The following is a 17,270-nucleotide window of genomic DNA, read 5'->3' on the forward strand; positions in this document are numbered from 1 at the left end:
TGAAAATCACAGTAGATCAGCAGTTTCTGAAATACTCAGACCAGCCCTTCTGACACCAACAACCATGCCACGTTCAAAGGCACTCAAATCACCTTTCTTCCCCATACTGATGCTCGGTTTGAACTGCAGGAGATTGTCTTGACCATGTCTGCCTAAATGCACTGAGTTGCCACCATGTGATTGGCTGATTAGAAATTAAGTGGTAACGTGCAGTTGGACAGGTGTACCTAATAAAGTGGCCGGTGAGTGTATACATTATGTGTATTAATGAGAAATGACAGAGGAAAAAGTATGGAACACACTAACTGAAATTTCTATATGTGTTTAGTACTTTTTCCCTTTCTCATTTTTACATATAACTTCATTTTTGGGCATCTATGGTTTTTTACTTTGCCTGTGTGGATTGGATGGGTTGTTCCCAACATCTGTGAGAATGTCATGTAATTTAGAAATCTGCTTAGGCCGCATTCAGATGTTCTGTGTTAGCTCCGTAAAACACTGAAGACATGGGCGCTGAATGCCTGTCCTGGATGGTTTCACCACACGGCATGATGTTTCATACCATGGGAGTGGGGAATCTGTACGAATCTCCCTGACAATGTAATGACAAAGCTGTGCGGCTGTGCCATCACAGTGCTGCAGAGATTGAAACGGTTTCCCTGTTCCTGGCATGATATTAATATATCACACCATGTGGGGAAACAGTCCAGAACAGGCATTCAGCGCCTTTGTCGTCCGTGTTTGAAGGAGCAAACATGAAACTTGTGAATGCGTCCTAACTTAGAAAATTGGTGATGTGTTTTATACCTTTTTCACCTGCTGTATATACGTATAGGGGGAGATTTATCAAACATGGTGTAAAGTGAAACTGGCTCAGTTCCCCTAGCAACCAGTCATATTCCACCTTTCATTTGTGAGGAATGAAAACTGGAATCTTATTGGTTGTTGGGGGCAACTGAGCCAGTTTTACTTTACACCACATGTGATAAATATCCCCCTATACGTATATACAGCAGGTGAAATATGTATTAGGGTACAAACACACACGGTTTATACGCTGCGTATTTACTGCTGCGATACGCAGCAGATTAGATCTAAATAACTGAACACAGTATGAAATCTGTTGCGTATCTGCTGCGCATCTGCTGTGTGTGTTTGTACCCTTAAACACATCCCAAATGAGACACCTCATTGAGGTCCTAAATGAACTCCTTTTGTACTACTTTTCTGTCCCTTTCCCAACATTTCCTAAAAGTAGCTTGGTAAAAGGTATAGGAATTTTTCATGTTTACTATAAAACCTTTTTTTTTAATGTATTCTAGTTTGTGCCAATAACTCGGAAGTGAAAGAGTTATGTGCTGTTGGAACATGGCTGACTCCGTTTCTTCAAGCTGTCTACCTCTTTGTGCAATATATCATTATGGTTAATCTTCTCATAGCATTTTTTAAGTAAGTCAATTGTTCTTATGTTACTTCTGAATACTAACATGCTGTATGTTTTATTAACAACATTTCTTTCAATAAAAATTACTGTAGGACACCTTTTATAAGGGCATGGAGATGTACTGCTGTAAGAAGGTTTTAGGATCTGCTTGGTACTGAGTTATGACAGCATTAGGAGTAGTTTACTAAAACTATGTGGTGCATCTGTAGATTCTGTAGTGTAAATTTAACCTAGCTATTAGTTGGCTTACTTTACACCAGAATTATGCGCTATCATTTTTACTTATTTAGGTCATGCCCCTGAATTAGTGAAGCCATGCCCACCTCCTGGTGAGACATGCCCCTTCTATGGTAGTGTCTAAAGCCCATAGTATGAAATGTAGGGCAAGTCATATAACCATTTTTTTTTATTTTTTTTTTTGTTACACCAGAATTCTGTCAATAGTAAATATGCACTAGGTCATTTATATGTTGGAATACAAAAAATATATATACAGTTGTATGCTGTGATGTATCCCCACTGTGCCCATGATGGTTAAGTAGACTAAATGTAGTCTGTTTTGACTACATTTGGTTTGCTTTACCACAGTGTATGTTTTATTTGCGGGATGGAATTGTCTAGTCTACCTTGCTATACTGTTTGGTTAATTGTCTAGTCTACCTTGCGAATATGTTTGGTGATTGATAATGCATATTGCCATATTTGCAGGAATGGCATATCAACTCGGTAATATGACCTGTGAAAAAGCCCAGAGAGTGAAAATTTAGAGTGAAAATTTAAAGTGTTCTTGTTTGGGGGGAAAAATTTTTTTGTTTAAACCTCCACTGATCATTAGAATGAAGCAGGAGAAACGCACAGATGGGTGCTTTTTCTCCCCAACTCATTGCAAGAAAGAAGCTGCAAAAACGTTATAGAATCCTCTTTCTGCAGGCATTCAGGGAGAAAAACCCCCTCTGCTGCACACTTCTATTGACTGATTCTAATAATCAGTGCTCTTCGCATTCAGACCCAGACTGATCAAAACTTTTGACTTGACTTTTTCCTGTTTGTTTCTTTTTCCGGGTTGTAGGTACATTTTTAAAGGTCATTTTTAAACTTAAATTTTTGTAGATATTAATACACTCTGCTTTTTTTTGTGGTTTTTTTTCTCCATTCATTTTAGCAATGTGTACTTCCAAGTGAAGTCCATTTCAAACATAGTTTGGAAATACCAGCGCTACCATTTCATTATGGCTTATCACGAGAAGCCTTTCTTGCCACCACCTTTGATTATCTTCAGTCATTTGTCTTCACTCTTTTGCTTTGTTTGCAAACGAAGAAAGAAAGACAAGTATTCACATGGACCAAGTAAGTTTTTGTGTTTTGTTTTACTATACTTATGATGAGTATACTTGTCATGCCGCCGTTAAGGAGATGCAGAGAGGGATGTGACCGATCGCCTCGCCCGGCTAATTAGCTAGTTAGATGCTGCTGTCAAAGCTGACAGCTGCTTCTAACTAGGATTACAGCCCCTTTCCTGGTGTCTAGTGAGGGAGATCGCCCCCCTGCAATGTGATCGCGGAGGGGCGATCCCTTCTTCCTGCACGGCCGGGCCTCAGCGTCTGACTGACGCTGATCCCGGGTCACTAATATATTGCTTAGAGCTGCTGGAGCCAGAAGCAAGCTCTCACTGATCTCATGGATAAGTGTAGTAGAAGTACACTGCATTGATCTGTATGTTTACCCCATTCCTGATCTCACATGGTAAACTGCCTAAGCGTGAAAACCCACCAAAGTGCAAAATTGCTGATATTTTTTTGTCACATCAAATCATGTTGCATATATGCAATCAAGATACCAATAGAAAGTACAGATCATGGTGCAAAAAATGGCACCTCACACCATCAAATAAAATAAAAGTTAAACAAGTTAAATATCATTGTAATCATACCGACTTGAACATAAATAACATGTAAGTTTTAACATGGAGCAAAAAGTGTCAACACAGAAAAATAAGTAAAAAAGCCCTTTTTTAAAAAAAAAAATTCACTGCGCAAACAATTTTTTCCCAATTGTGCAGCATATTTTGGTAAAAGTTGGTCAATGCAAAGTACAATTATCGTCACAAAAATAAGGGCTCATATTGGGTCTGTAAGTGAAACAATGCAAGCGCTATGGCTTTTTAAACAGAAGGAGGAGAAAATAAAAGAGCAAAAATGAAAATTGTCTCCGTCCTTAAAGGGTTTAGAGATAAAGTGGGCCTGGTAAGTCTAAGGGTCGTATTAGACAATTTTTGTTTTCTGAGATTAATGATGAACCAATGAATGATGCCCAAAGAAGCATTTTTGTGAACATTCACCATAATGCTCGGAACGATAGTTGTTAGTTATAATCGATAATTCAATTGTTTGTATACTCTAGAATATGATCGGTAGTAATAATGAACGATGTGCATATACTGATTGATTAGCAATGATTTTATGGTCAGATCAAGAGATGCGATCAACGACATACAAATTTTTGTTTGATCGTTCGGTCCTTAGGGTCCTTAGCCTAACCAGGAACTATCAATGACATGCTGTTGGGCTGCCTTCACACATCCATGGAAAAAAATAAAAACATCAGGCAGATTTGCAGGTGTGTGTTTTTTCATCTCACGCCCTACGGCACAGCATTACCTCCTAAAAATAAAACAGAACGGTTTACTGTCCATTTAAGATATCCATTTAAATTAAGAGGGAAAAAATTGATGCAAAAATGAATGTTAAAAATTCATTCTGCCAGAACTGAATAGGCGAGGAATTTTTTTAAATCAAATCCTTTTTATTGAAAAGTGTTTTTTTTCCAAACAAATTATCTCCCAGTGCAAACAAAACACCCCAAGAGGGCATACCCTCCATCCCATGACCACCCCAACCCTCCCCCCACCCTCTGAACCTTCCATCTCCAAAATCAAGGTAAACAAGCATGAAACAAGCATCCAGGCTGGGACCAGTATAATGCCTACTGACAGATAACGACTGAAAGGCAAAAAGAACACACATAATCATTACAGCGTGCAGGTAACATGGCTCATGTGTGGGAACTTGGGGATGCAAGGTCAGGGAGAAGCCATCCATTTACCCCAAAACTTGTCAAATTTCTTGGTGGCTTTTCGTTTCTCATGCATACTTCTCAATACTCTCTCAATTCTCTATACCAATTAGCCAATTAACCTTTTCCACAAATTCCGCTACCAAGGGAGGGGCCTCATCAAGCCAGTACTGAGCAATAAGTTTCCGCGCCATAGATAAAATACGGCCACTGCAGTTAGTTCCACTACATTTATTGCTAGATCATCTACATATCCCAATATATAAGGCGTGGAATTTCAAGCAGAAAAATTTCCTCTTCAATTACTCATCTATTTCTTAGTGTGAACGCACCCTTCAGGCGTAGAAAGAAAAATGGGGCAAGGGCACTTTCTAGTGTTGTACAGCTGGAAAAACACAAGCATTCAAAACACACTCACTCACATGAGGTTGTGCTAATCTAGGCACAACACTATACAGCTTTTTTTATGGATAAAACCCAATGCTGCTCATAGAGGACCCCCAATGATGTAGACCAATGGTGTATTAATGCAGAATAGTTAAACCAGGACAAGGCTTGATGAAAGGAAAACTCTGGAAGATTTAGTGCAAAGGGTCACACTACAAGCCGCTCCACTACCACAGAATGCAAAAGAACGGAGGCATATTGATGTGTGGCAATGGCAGGAAATTCCACTCATTTCGGCTCCATATATAATGTAGAGTGTTCCTCAGGTATGCCTGTGGAAAGGCTTTACATTATTTATGGAGCCGAAATGTGTTGCATGTAAATAAAATGTCCTGCTGTTGCTTGAAATTTTATTGGTCCTGGTTCAACTACTCTGCCCTGTATAGGTGGGCGCCACAGTTCTGGCAAACAGCTGATCTGCATCTAGTTTAAAAAAAAAAAAAATGTTTCTGCTTAGAAACGGGCGAACAAGCCCTGTCACACAGCAATGTTCCTCCTCCGTGGACTAATAACTGTGGTTATCCCTGTTCTGTCTGTACAAAAAATGTTGCCACCTGCCTTTTTCTTGTTTAAATTAGAATTATTCCTAACGGAGGAAGACCAGAAAAAGCTTCATGATTTTGAGGAACTGTGCGTTGAAATTTATTTTAATGAAAGAGATGATAAATTTCATTTGGGAAGTGAAGAAAGAATTCGTGTTACATCTGAAAGGTACACATCATGTGATTTATTTATTTTTTAAAGAGATTTATTAATTTGTAAAAAATGTATACATTCACAAAACATGGTGGAAGGAACACTCCACCTCCAATGTACAATGAGTACAAAAATTACATGCCCGAACATAGTCCACTAATGCCACGTTAACATATCAGGGTGTCAGCATAAACATGTATTTCCAATGAGAAGCATAACACAAAATACAAACCTTCCTTCCCTCCCTTCCCTGTGCTCATGGCCCACCGCTGGTCAGGAAACTTCGCAAGAAGACTCAGTTTTTTAACTTCCTTAAAGTCCCAGCCACATCCTTAGCCAAGTACCACTTGGTGTCTTTGAAGGGTTATACTACCTGCGTATCTCTACATCTGACAAAAAAGTGCAAATAAAGGTTGTCCATTTTGTCAAATGTGGTCAATTGTGTTTTGTGTGCGTTTTAAAAGTATTTGCTTTGATCCATTGTTTTTTATAATGCAAGTCAATGGGAGAAAAAAAAAATGCAGAAATTTTGTCCCCTACCTATAATCACCTTTAGTAATTTTATGTTTTCCTACATTGATATCTTAAGAACTTTCTAGGTCTTAAGTTGTATGTTTATTTTTATCGTGTTTATGCTGTGAAGCATATATGTAGCTTTCTATGTCTTATTTTGCTATTTTGAATTTTTAGGGTTGAACAGATGTGTATACAAATCAAAGAAGTCGGCGATCGCGTAAACTATATAAAGCGTTCTTTACACTCTTTGGATTCACAGATTGGCCACTTGCAGGACCTGTCTGCCCTTACTGTGGATACCTTGAAAACGCTTACTGCACAAAAAGCATCTGAGGCCAGCAAGGTTCACAATGAAATCACCCGGGAGCTGAGCATTTCTAAGCACTTGGGGCAGAATCTGGTGGATGATGGCCCTCTACGTTCCTCTATGAGGAAAAAGCATAGTGTTAATAATTTTTTTGGCTCTTCATTTCCGCAAGGAAGTCCCGAGGCCAACAGCAACTATCTCTTCAACATTTCTTTGAGAGATGAACGAAATACTGTAGGAAAAAAGGTGGGTGACTTCTTTCCACCTCAGAGAGAAAAACTAAATATTCCAGATGCTGGTCCATCTGGAAGTGCCTTAGTTTCTGCAGCGGATTGTCCTACAGAACTGCCAAACATTGCCCAGGGTGGTGTATCGCTCATAGAAAATCAGACTCCTGGCATGTCCACCAGTAGCGTGCCAAGCTGCTCTTCAACTTCAGCTACTTTTTTTGTAAGCACGCCAACTCAGCCAAGCCTAAACAATCAAATGGACATGGCATCAAAGCTGGAAATGTCCCTCCAGCCAAGATCCTCAAAAGTAGACAATACTGTGGAATTTGGTGCTTTTGTTGGTATGTATATTGTCTTATTTCCTGTTGTGTATCCTACATTTACACAGTTCAATAATACTAAGTGATAAGTAATTGTAAGTATAAAGTAATTCCTTTTCCCTTTCAGTATGCCCCAAAAAGACATGTCCATCAAATGCAACCTACCCTGTCACCAATCACATAGCTAAACCCAATATGCCAGTACTATAACTGTTATTGGAGAGCTTCAGGCTCAGCCAGTATCGCTGTTTTCTCTGTGTTCTTTATACCAGCAGAATAGTTATGTAGTTTCTGGGCTGTGGGGTATACGTGACACAAGACTGTGGTTGATGTGACCTTTCAAATAGATCAACTTTGACAGGTATAACTGTGGGAGATTAAGGGAAACTGGGGTAAGAGTTATGCAGGTACAGAGACTGGTAAGGGATTATTTTGTCATACATGATCTGATGTAAGCAAAGGTCGTAAGAGAAATTATATAATAATTTGTATACAGCGCCAACATATTCTGGGGTTACATACATAGACAAAAATCAGACATTACAGAAATACACTGTAATCAATGTAATCGTCAAACCATACATGAGGAATGGGGGTCATGCTCGTAAGAGCTTACAGACTATGAGGAGAGGATGGAGACAAAGGCAGAGGGGCAAAACTGCTTCATTGTTACTATGGTCCAGCCATCTTTATAAATAGGCAGCGCAGGTACAGGTATGTGAACCAGTCACCAATCAGTGCCTGTATGCTACAGGTCTAAGTGCTCAAATGCTTGGTGTGTGTGGGTATTGGATCTGACATTCTTAGGTAATGCATTCCATAGAACTGCGGATTATGGAGGATTTTAGGTGTAAGTCAGGTAGGATGATAGAAGGAGATGAAGGAGGAGATGTAGGGAGGTGCAGAACTGTGAGGAGCTTTTGTGGGTGAGCAGGAGGCATTTATATTGTGTTCTGTGCTTAATAAAGATCCAATGTAATGGAGGCCCCCCAAAAAAACTCGAAAGACATGTTAAGCCCCTATTCCACGGGTCGTTTAAAGGAGCAATATCGTTCGTATTCGGCCGATATCGGCCGCTATGAACGATATTCGTCCCGTGGAATAGAGTGCAACGATCAGCCGACATCGTTCATGTCGGCTGATCGTTGCAGTCGCTTGTTTTTCAACATGTTGAAAAACAAGCGACTGATATAGCAGCGATCTGCTGCCGTCGCTCCGTTGAATAGGAGCGTCGGCAGCAGATGCTGCTATATCCTATGGGCTGCCCGGACGATCAGCGATCCTCCGAGCAGCCCCTCCCGCACTCACCCGCTCGCTGCAGCCGCGTTGAATAGCGGCGGCAGCGAGCGGAGAACGAGGAGCAAACGAGCGCTAATAGCGCTCGTTTGCTCCTCCAAACGACTCGTGGAATAGGGGCATTAATGTATTCGATTTATTTTTTGTGGATGCTTTTTCACACACTTGAAGATAATTTTTTATATCAAATGATCATTTAATTGCATGGTTTTAATGTGAGAATGCTTGCACTATAAGTTATATTTTGAAGAGAAAAAAAAATACACAAAGTTTGATGTTTTAGTTTTTTTGGCTATTTTTAGCCAACTAATGCAACACATGCAGAGGCTTAAACAGCATTTTGTTATAATCACTTTGGTCATCATAGGCAATTGTGTTACAGCTCACTGGTGACCTGTTCTAAACTTGCAGCTTGTTTTTGTGTTTTTAAGGTCACAGGGACTCTCTGATTCTGCAGAAACATGTTAAACAGCCGGAAGAGCAAAGCGAAGAAGTAGTAAAATCATCAGACTTGGTAAGAAAACAGATATCTAATTAACTATTTTTTTGTGAACTTCCAGCATCAAGGGTATGGTCTACGGTTTACTTCAACCTGCTAGTGCACATATCTAAAACTATTCATCTCGCATCAGAGCAACACATTACCGCATATAGACATAGTCAGAGGTTTACCGGTAATTTAGAGCGAACTAAGGGAAATGTGATCCCGGAGACTGTGACCATGGAATAATTGATGGTTCTGGACGGCTTGAAATGATCTCAAACTTTTGCTGTGGTAGTTTCACACACATAGTAGTCTGTAGAGGTTACATAGAATAGAATGCAGAGCTAAAAGTGAGAGCCAGTTCTTTTAGCAGAAATAACTCTGTCTTCTGATCAGAAGACAACCACTCAAGTAGCCATGTGTTCATAAAGTGTTATGCAGTGGAGCATGGCTGACAGCATAGTACCTAGAACTTTGAAGTGCATGATTGACTAAAGAGCACAACCAGGGGCAGGTCAACTTAAAGAGAACCTGGCATCACTTTCATGCTACCTGAATGACACGTTATTAGATTGGTCCATGGTGGCTTCTGTGTGCCTTGTTGGCCTTGATAGAGATTTCCCTGTACCCAAACAGGAAGAGATCTATCAATCAAGAGTGGAGGGATGGAGAGAACCCACCAGGGACTGCCAGTGTGACATTTGGTTTAGATAGCATGAAAATTATGACAGGTTTTAAAAGCAATTAAAATGGAGACTGGAGATGGCAGTGTTTTAGGCTTCTGTAGTCTCAGTTTTGGTTACATTGGTCACAAGCTCATCGCCAAGTCTGGATTAGAATTTAGCCTGGGGATCCATGCAGACATATATACATTTCCCTTTTGGCTTTTTGTAGCAGACAGCTGAGGAACCTGACAGTAGCCTTAAAGCGTAACTGTCATTTCAGGGCCATTTTTCTGAAAACATTAAATATCAACAGTACAAGAGATTTTAAGAAACTCTGTAATAGGTTTTATGTACTAAAAGAGTTTCCTTCTGTACTGAAAAAGCAATCTCCCAGCCTCCCCCCTCACATCAAATGAAGCAGGATTTCTGTGTCCATTATGTGGCTATGGAGAGGGGAGGGGCTGTTAGGAGTGAGTGAGCACGGAGCAGTCCTGCACAGCACAACACCCTGCAATCTTCTCTCAGTAAGTTCATAGATAAGCACTGACCTTTCTGACCCCAGAATCTTGCGGTTTAGGTGCCCAGAGAGTCTACAAACAGCTGACCTTCATGTCACCTCTTCCTGCTCCCTCATCTCCCTCGGCCCCTCCCCCCTCCATAAGGATAGAATGGAGAGAGCAGAACCCGTCTTCACTGACTTCCCTGTAATGAAGACGTGTTTGGCTGATAATGCACAGATAAGAAGTCAGGGGGGGAGGCTGGGAGATTGCTTCTTGAGTACAGAAGGAGGCTTTTTTGGCTGATGAAACCTATTACAGAGTTTCTTAAAATCGCTTATACTACTGATTTCTGCAATAAAAAAAAACATGACAGTTACGCTTTAATTCTTTCCTTTTCCTTTAGATGGGATCATATCCTCCTTCCAGTCTGAAGCAAGTGAAATCCTGCGCTGGATTTACAGAACTCAGTAAAATCTCCCAGTCTTTGCGGCTAGATCAATGTGAGTGCTAACAGTGTATGAAAACATCATTGCTTTACTGTGTAAGATCCATATGACCCATATGGCATATTCACAGGGTGTGCTTTAAATGCCCTTAGATGCAGGTCCAACACCAGTTGCGCCCTGTTTGCTGCAAACAGAGGTAGCCATGATAATGGAAACAGCCAAATGGGCTGTACTATATTTCTATACATCCATAGAAGAAAATTAAAGTTATGGAAACACTGTTGGCTATGCTGTTTTCTTAACCCCAACTTGGCATAGCTTTATGGCTTTTATAATGGCAGCCACAGCCAGGCTGCATGAAGGCAGGGGGATGGGGGCAGTGTTCTGGAGAAAGTTGTGGCTCCCAGAGGCGGATAAAGAGGCAAGGTAGTTCTTTTTGATACCTGTTTTGTTCCAAATGCTAGGAAATCACTACTTCTATTTAGTTAATTGTTTTCCTTCCTGACCCTGGTGAAGCTTATACCCAGTATTTCCCTTTTTATTTTAGTGCATAGCAGTAGCCGACGAGCCTCTCTAACCGAGGAGACAAATGTGGATGACTCCAAAGAAACCTTTCTAGCAGTTTGTACTTTCACTCTTTGTGTTGTAGTATTGTTCTCCCCGCAGTTGTTCTGAATATCTTGCTGATAGCCTTGAATGAATGTGTGGGTGTTTTATTTAACAGTTAAAGGAGAATCTCTGAAAGCTTGTGTTAAATAATCAGAATCAAGGGCAGCGTGTTACATGAGCTGTGTGAGAAAAGGTCATGATCGCAGACTGCGTAACAGGGTGCCCTAGTTTTCCTAAACCCTTTGTTGTCAGAGTGCCCCCAAATTTGACAACCTTACACAGTTTAACAGCGCAAAGTCGGTGTCATGATATCAAGAAGCTTTTATGTCTTTTGGTACAGTCCATTTTAAGGGGATCCTTTGTAAGGGCAGCATATTACAAATACAGGTCCCAACTGCTATAAGCTACAATGAAGAGATCAAAGAATACAGCAGATTCTTGTGTGAAGGGAGCACTGGCATGCCTCCTCACGGTATATACACAGCAGTATGTCAGTATAGATATCTGCACAATCCCATGAGACCATCTCCTTGCAGGAGAGAGGTTGTGCATCAGTGCAAAAGATGACAATAGGAACAAAATAAGGTGTTCTCTAAGTGACCTCAGTTCATATGAACAGAATTTGTCATAGCGAGGCAACCCCTTTGTTTCTGTGTGGTACTCTGGTGTTTACATATATTATAGGACACCCCTCCCTTTGTTTGTGAGAGCATGTACGTAGAACAGTATTAAGCACATAGAGCAATCTGCGTACAATACGCATTGTATTGTCATATGTATATTTCTTTTTCAGGATTGGTTGCAGTCCCATTCATCATCCACAAGCAAACCAAAGTAAGGCTTGCCCCCCACTACATACGCCTAGTCCCAGTCATTTAGTTACAATATGCCACTTATCCCTTACACATACTGTACATCTCCTCTATTGTCTACAAAATTTAGTTCATTTGAGGACACATGGGGTTGAGAACTCCCCAGAATGTATACACTATCACTACATACATCTTTAGTCACATGTATTAATATGTAACACTACCGTAAAGCTTCACATATTTTGTAATTTCTAGTAAATTCTTCTCTGTCCCGTTTAGCCTGAAAAAGTGTACTTTTAAGCAGGTGTTATGCTTTATATGGAGATTTGACATTAATTCTTTAAAGTCCCATGATCTATAAAAATAAAAAAAGAAAGGCAGGGGGGTGCAGGAGCATAATAAACAACCTTTACTTACCTATTTTTGTGCTTAATAGTGCTGCTCCTGGGTCCCTGTTGACAGCACTGGGCCGCTGCAGCTCTTTCAGTTCGCTGACTGGCCAAGCAGACAATCGCTCAGCCAGGCAATGATGTTGTAGCTGGAAGTGCCGGGTATTTGGCTTACCTGGATTTTAGAAGAAAATGGCAGCCGGCAGCCTTCAGCAGGACCCAGGAGCAGCGCTACAGAGGCACAGGGACGGGTAAGTATATGTAGTTTTTTAATTTTACGCACCCCCCCTGTCGTCCTGCCTGTTTTTTCATGGGACTCCTCACTTAAAATATTGTGTTAACACTTTTACTGAACACTTTACAGGCCTACCGCAGAAGAGGATGCCTTGAATGGTGAGTGTCTCTTCACAAAGCAAACATTAGCTCAGACAATAAAATACAATCAGACTAATATATAAACCTCTCCCTTATAGGTATTGGTTCGCCTTTCAAACCAATAGTGGACATCAATTACTGCTATTCAGGTTGGTTTTTGAGTGTTGTAGGGAAACATTATAGTGGTTAATAGTGAACTTTCTTAACCAATGTTTTTTGGTGCAGCTGTTGAACGAAACAACCTGATGAGATTGGCGCAGAGTATTCCTTTCACCCCAGTTCCTCTAAAAGGTGAGATTTCATTATTCATTTGTCACTGCGGTGTATAGGAAAGCAGATTTATCTCTGTGTTATCAGTCTTGCTGCAGTAGTGCTGTTCAGGTGTGGGCTTGCCACACTGCCATCTTGTGCTAGAACACTGTTACAGCAATCTAGAAATGTTTAAAGGAACACAAAGGAATGTTTTTTTTTTTTCTGTATTGTGCCTAGTTAATGCACCATGCCATTAGATATCACTGATACAGATAGTGGCTCATGTGCCAACGTTCTACGTTAAACTATTTTTTGTTTTTATGGTTTTATGTCTACCATATTTCTGCTTATTTAAGTTTTTAAAGGGTAGCAGTATCCCCGTTGCTTGACATGTCAAGGATAGGCCAAATGTTTTGACGATTAGGGTCTGCTGAGACCCCCACTTATTATGAGTATGAGAAAGGAGAGAAGCGCTGTAGTGCATTTCATTCCCTGGGCTCACAGTGATCACAGTGATCTCAAGCCAGAAATGCACGGAGTCTGTGTGTCCTCCTTGAGTTCTCACTTCCTGTAGCTTGTGTTTCATTGAAGGCAAATGCATTGGGTATCATTTCTTACTTATATGTAAATCTTGCAGGAGAACTAGTCACAGTGTACCGCCTGGAGGAGAGTTCTCCCAGCATCCTGAATAACAGCATGTCCTCCTGGTCACAGAGGGGTCTCTGTGCTAAGATAGAGTTTCTTAGCAAGGAAGAGATGGGGGGAGGACTGAGAAGAGCTGTGAAGGTAGTATGCACTTGGTCCGAAAATGACATCCTGAAGGCTGGACATCTCTACATCATCAAGTCCTTCCTTCCCGAGGTGGTGAATACCTGGTCAGGAGTGTATAAGGAAGATACCGTACTTCATCTCTGCCTTAAAGTAAGTATTGAGTTTTAATGGAGTTTTTTTTTTTTTAGACATATGCAGACATATGATGTACTATGCATGATCGTACCTTTGGCTGGGTTACAGTTTCATAATAGCAGAAAAGAAATGCTTATTATTTGGTCACTGTAAAGGTCTAATGTTGTAAAGTGCAGTTTTTTAGGCACATGCTGAGATGAGGGGGCAAGGAATCATAGTGACTGTGTCCCCTCATGAGGCTTTATTACATATATATCTGTGTGGTGCAAGTTGGAGTATAAAAATATAAAGTTGTCTATGGAGCAGTGTAGACATGTAGAAACCTTTTACACATCGCGTTCTAATCTTTGAGTAAAACAAAATTAATCAAGTGGGTTTTTTTGTCTTTTTTACGCCATATTTTATACTGCTGTTTGGAGGTTACTAATGTTTTGTGCCCTTTTATGTAGCTAAAGTTGTCAGCTTATCCCTATCCACGTTTATTGTCTTTTAGGAAATACAACAGCAGAGGGCAGCACAGAAAATGACGTTTGCCTTTAATGCAATGAAGCCCAAGTCCATTCCGTACTCTCCAAGGTACACATCTCTATTGTCTTTATGCATACATAGACTCTGTCACCTCTGAAGCTACAGTAATGTGTAAATAATTCAAAAGATGTTGATTCTGTAATCTGTACATTTTTATCTTTTTACTCGCTTGAAATGACTCGCTGTAAGCCTGTGATCGCAGGAGTCTTTAGCATTCGTCTCCATGATATCACTGCGCTTAATAGTACTCTTTATGTATCATCATTCCCAGGTTGCAGGTTGAGAGCAGGGGAATGCAATTGAGTAGAAAGATAAAATTCAAAGATTTGAAATCTCATTTACTTTTTGGAGGTAGCAGAATTTCTAATGTATGTCCATTATTTCTGTTTCCAGCTTCTTTCCAATATGTGTCAGAACTATAAAAATTTGTTCTTTAAGCATACACATTTACATCCATGCAGTCATTTCTGGCTCTGCAGTTCAGCTTAATTTATTTGAGTGGAGCTAAGTTGCAAGTTGCAAATGTTCAAAGACTGCGCTATTTTCGGCACTGCAGTAAAGCACTGTGAATTGATCGCTGGGAATCAGACCCCTGCTTATCACAAATTCCTATCCAGGACAAAGAATACTCCATCAAAGTTGGGAACACTAAAATAAATTGTAAATTTTTGATCATATGCAGTTAGAGTAATCAGTTAGGGGGCATTCACATGTTTGCAATTTTTGGGGACGTTACAGACAGGGAAGGCAAGTAATGAATTTGTTCCCCACCCTGGTATGATGTGTCAATATTATGCCGTCATCAGGGAAGCTCTTTGAATCCCCGCAGCACTGTAATGACAGAGCCGTGCAGCTGTGTCATTACAGTGCCGTGGCAATTCAAAGAGTTTCCCCACTGACAGCATGATATTGACACATTATGCCAAGTGGGGAAACTAACGTTACTAACCTTCCCCGTCCGTAATGTCCCCAAAATTGCAGACGTGTGAATGTCCCTTAGCTTAGTGACTTTTTTGAAGATATAGTTTTATGTATTTTTAGTGATAGTGGTTTTAGTCATGGCATTCTTTTACAGGCGTTTTTTGCTTTCATGTGTTCTGGACTTATTTACGTAAAAAAACAACTTTTCACTGACAAACCCCTTAAAGAGATGAGTGTCTGCCATTTTAACACTAAGTCCCTATGGATCTCCTTTTCCTGTTGCATCACACCAATCACTGGCTGCAGCAGTTGGCTCAGCATTTCCTTGTGTCGGGATGGAGACCTAGTTCAATAAATGCCAGATAACCCCTTTAACCACTGGGCGCAACTTAGAATTGGAAGGCCCAGTTGACACATACCTAATGTGTGGCAAGCTTAATACTACCAATGCATAATATGTACATGTATTACACAGTGAATCCCTTTGGGATGGTTTGTGTTCCAGCTGCCCTCTGAGAATGATCCTCTGGTAGACAGGAAGCTGTGATGGATGCTGCATCTAAGATGGGAAGATGGCTGCAGCATTTAAGTGTTCACTTCATTTACACTCAGTAACTGTAGTGTTAATCAAACCTCATTGTGTGTTTTTGTTTATCTCAGGTTTTTAGAAGTCTTCTTGCTGTATTGCCATTCGGCTGGCCAGTGGTTTGCAATCGAGGAGTGTATGAATGGAGAGTTCCGAAAATACAACAACAACAATGGCGATGAGCGTGTCCCAACCAATATGTTAGAGGAAACCATGTTGGCTTTTAGCCACTGGACCTTTGAATACACAAGAGGAGAGCTTTTGGTTCTCGATTTACAAGGTGAGATCAGATAAAGGATATGGATGTTTCTTTATTGTCAGTATTCCAGGTGGTTCATTGTTTTTGAATGATCACTTTTTTTTTTTTTTAAATAGATTAGGAGTCTACAGTCATATTGAAGAGCGTTATTTACATCTTATAGGTTTTATATTAAGAGATCATATTACATGAGGGGACATTAATGTTATTTTATCTTATTACAGGTGTTGGGGAAAACCTTACTGATCCATCAGTTATAAAATCTGGAGAGAAAAGGCAAGTTCTTCAGACAGATTGTTGTCTTTAATTGTGTGGATTCTCTAATGATATGAAAATCCTAGCAATGTTACATGTCTCATTGTTTGAAAATGAACTCCGAACTAACTTGACAATACTTCTATAGGTCGGCAGACATGATATTTGGACCAGCAAATCTAGGAGATGATGCCATTAAAAATTTCTGTGCTAAGCACCACTGCAATTCAATCTGCAGAAAGCTGAAGCTTCCAGGTAAACGTCATCTTAGGTTTCTTGCCATCCGTAGGGCAGGTTTATTTTATCCTACCTACAAAATGTCCACAAGTGACATCTCCAGTGCAATACATCTGAAAGAAATTTTTATGAATCTCTATTCTCTTATGGAAATTTTTAGCATGGAATTTGTGGTGGTTTTTTTTGTTGTTGTTGTTTTTTGATCCAAACCCTGTCTGTTTCTTGGGGATTTTCACAGCAATTTTTTCCTTCTATAATACATGGGAATTTTGCAAAGGGTTCACAGCAGGTTCATTGTGGAAAAAGCCACTGTGAGTGGGCCTACCCATAGTTTATTAGTTAAGGGGAGTACATTGCAACATATTTTTTGCAAGGCTTTGCAGGTTGTACATAAAGCAAAGCCCATAAGCAATATGTTTTCATATCACAACCAGCCTTCAATCTGTCATGACTGATAAAACAAATTGCATATGGTTAGAATACAATTATATTAGCATTATGCAAATGAAGGATAGTTTTTTTTTTTAACCCATTTTCAGATGTATTGCATCTCAAGAATAGCGTGCCAAAAAAAGCCTTTCTCCCAGGATTTTTTTCTATATTTATTTTCCCCCGAAATGGCATAGTGACACTCTATGAAAAATAAGTTTGTTGTTGTTTATCAGATTTGCAATCGTGATTGCCAGTTTCAATAAATGTCTGCAATGAGATGTTCACT

The 17,270-nt window shown here is 40.1% G+C and overlaps 1 protein-coding gene across 1 annotated transcript in view; it reads left to right on the forward strand.

Moving 5' to 3' along the window:
* Window positions 1–17,270, forward strand: part of TRPM7 (transient receptor potential cation channel subfamily M member 7) — a 73,643-nt gene that overhangs the window by 54,340 nt on the left and 2,033 nt on the right. The window contains exons 23-38 of the mRNA XM_069983411.1: window positions 1,323–1,449; window positions 2,607–2,791; window positions 5,542–5,674; window positions 6,350–7,053; window positions 8,760–8,842; window positions 10,381–10,477; window positions 10,971–11,044; window positions 11,826–11,866; window positions 12,598–12,626; window positions 12,707–12,757; window positions 12,834–12,899; window positions 13,498–13,781; window positions 14,260–14,342; window positions 15,876–16,081; window positions 16,285–16,336; window positions 16,464–16,570. Coding sequence (XP_069839512.1) covers window positions 1,323–1,449; window positions 2,607–2,791; window positions 5,542–5,674; window positions 6,350–7,053; window positions 8,760–8,842; window positions 10,381–10,477; window positions 10,971–11,044; window positions 11,826–11,866; window positions 12,598–12,626; window positions 12,707–12,757; window positions 12,834–12,899; window positions 13,498–13,781; window positions 14,260–14,342; window positions 15,876–16,081; window positions 16,285–16,336; window positions 16,464–16,570 — 2,322 coding nt within the window. The remainder of the gene's footprint in view (window positions 1–1,322; window positions 1,450–2,606; window positions 2,792–5,541; window positions 5,675–6,349; window positions 7,054–8,759; window positions 8,843–10,380; window positions 10,478–10,970; window positions 11,045–11,825; window positions 11,867–12,597; window positions 12,627–12,706; window positions 12,758–12,833; window positions 12,900–13,497; window positions 13,782–14,259; window positions 14,343–15,875; window positions 16,082–16,284; window positions 16,337–16,463; window positions 16,571–17,270) is intronic.

The sequence above is a fragment of the Dendropsophus ebraccatus genome, chromosome 1 (genome assembly GCF_027789765.1).
Source record: "Dendropsophus ebraccatus isolate aDenEbr1 chromosome 1, aDenEbr1.pat, whole genome shotgun sequence".
NCBI lineage: Eukaryota > Metazoa > Chordata > Amphibia > Anura > Hylidae > Dendropsophus > Dendropsophus ebraccatus.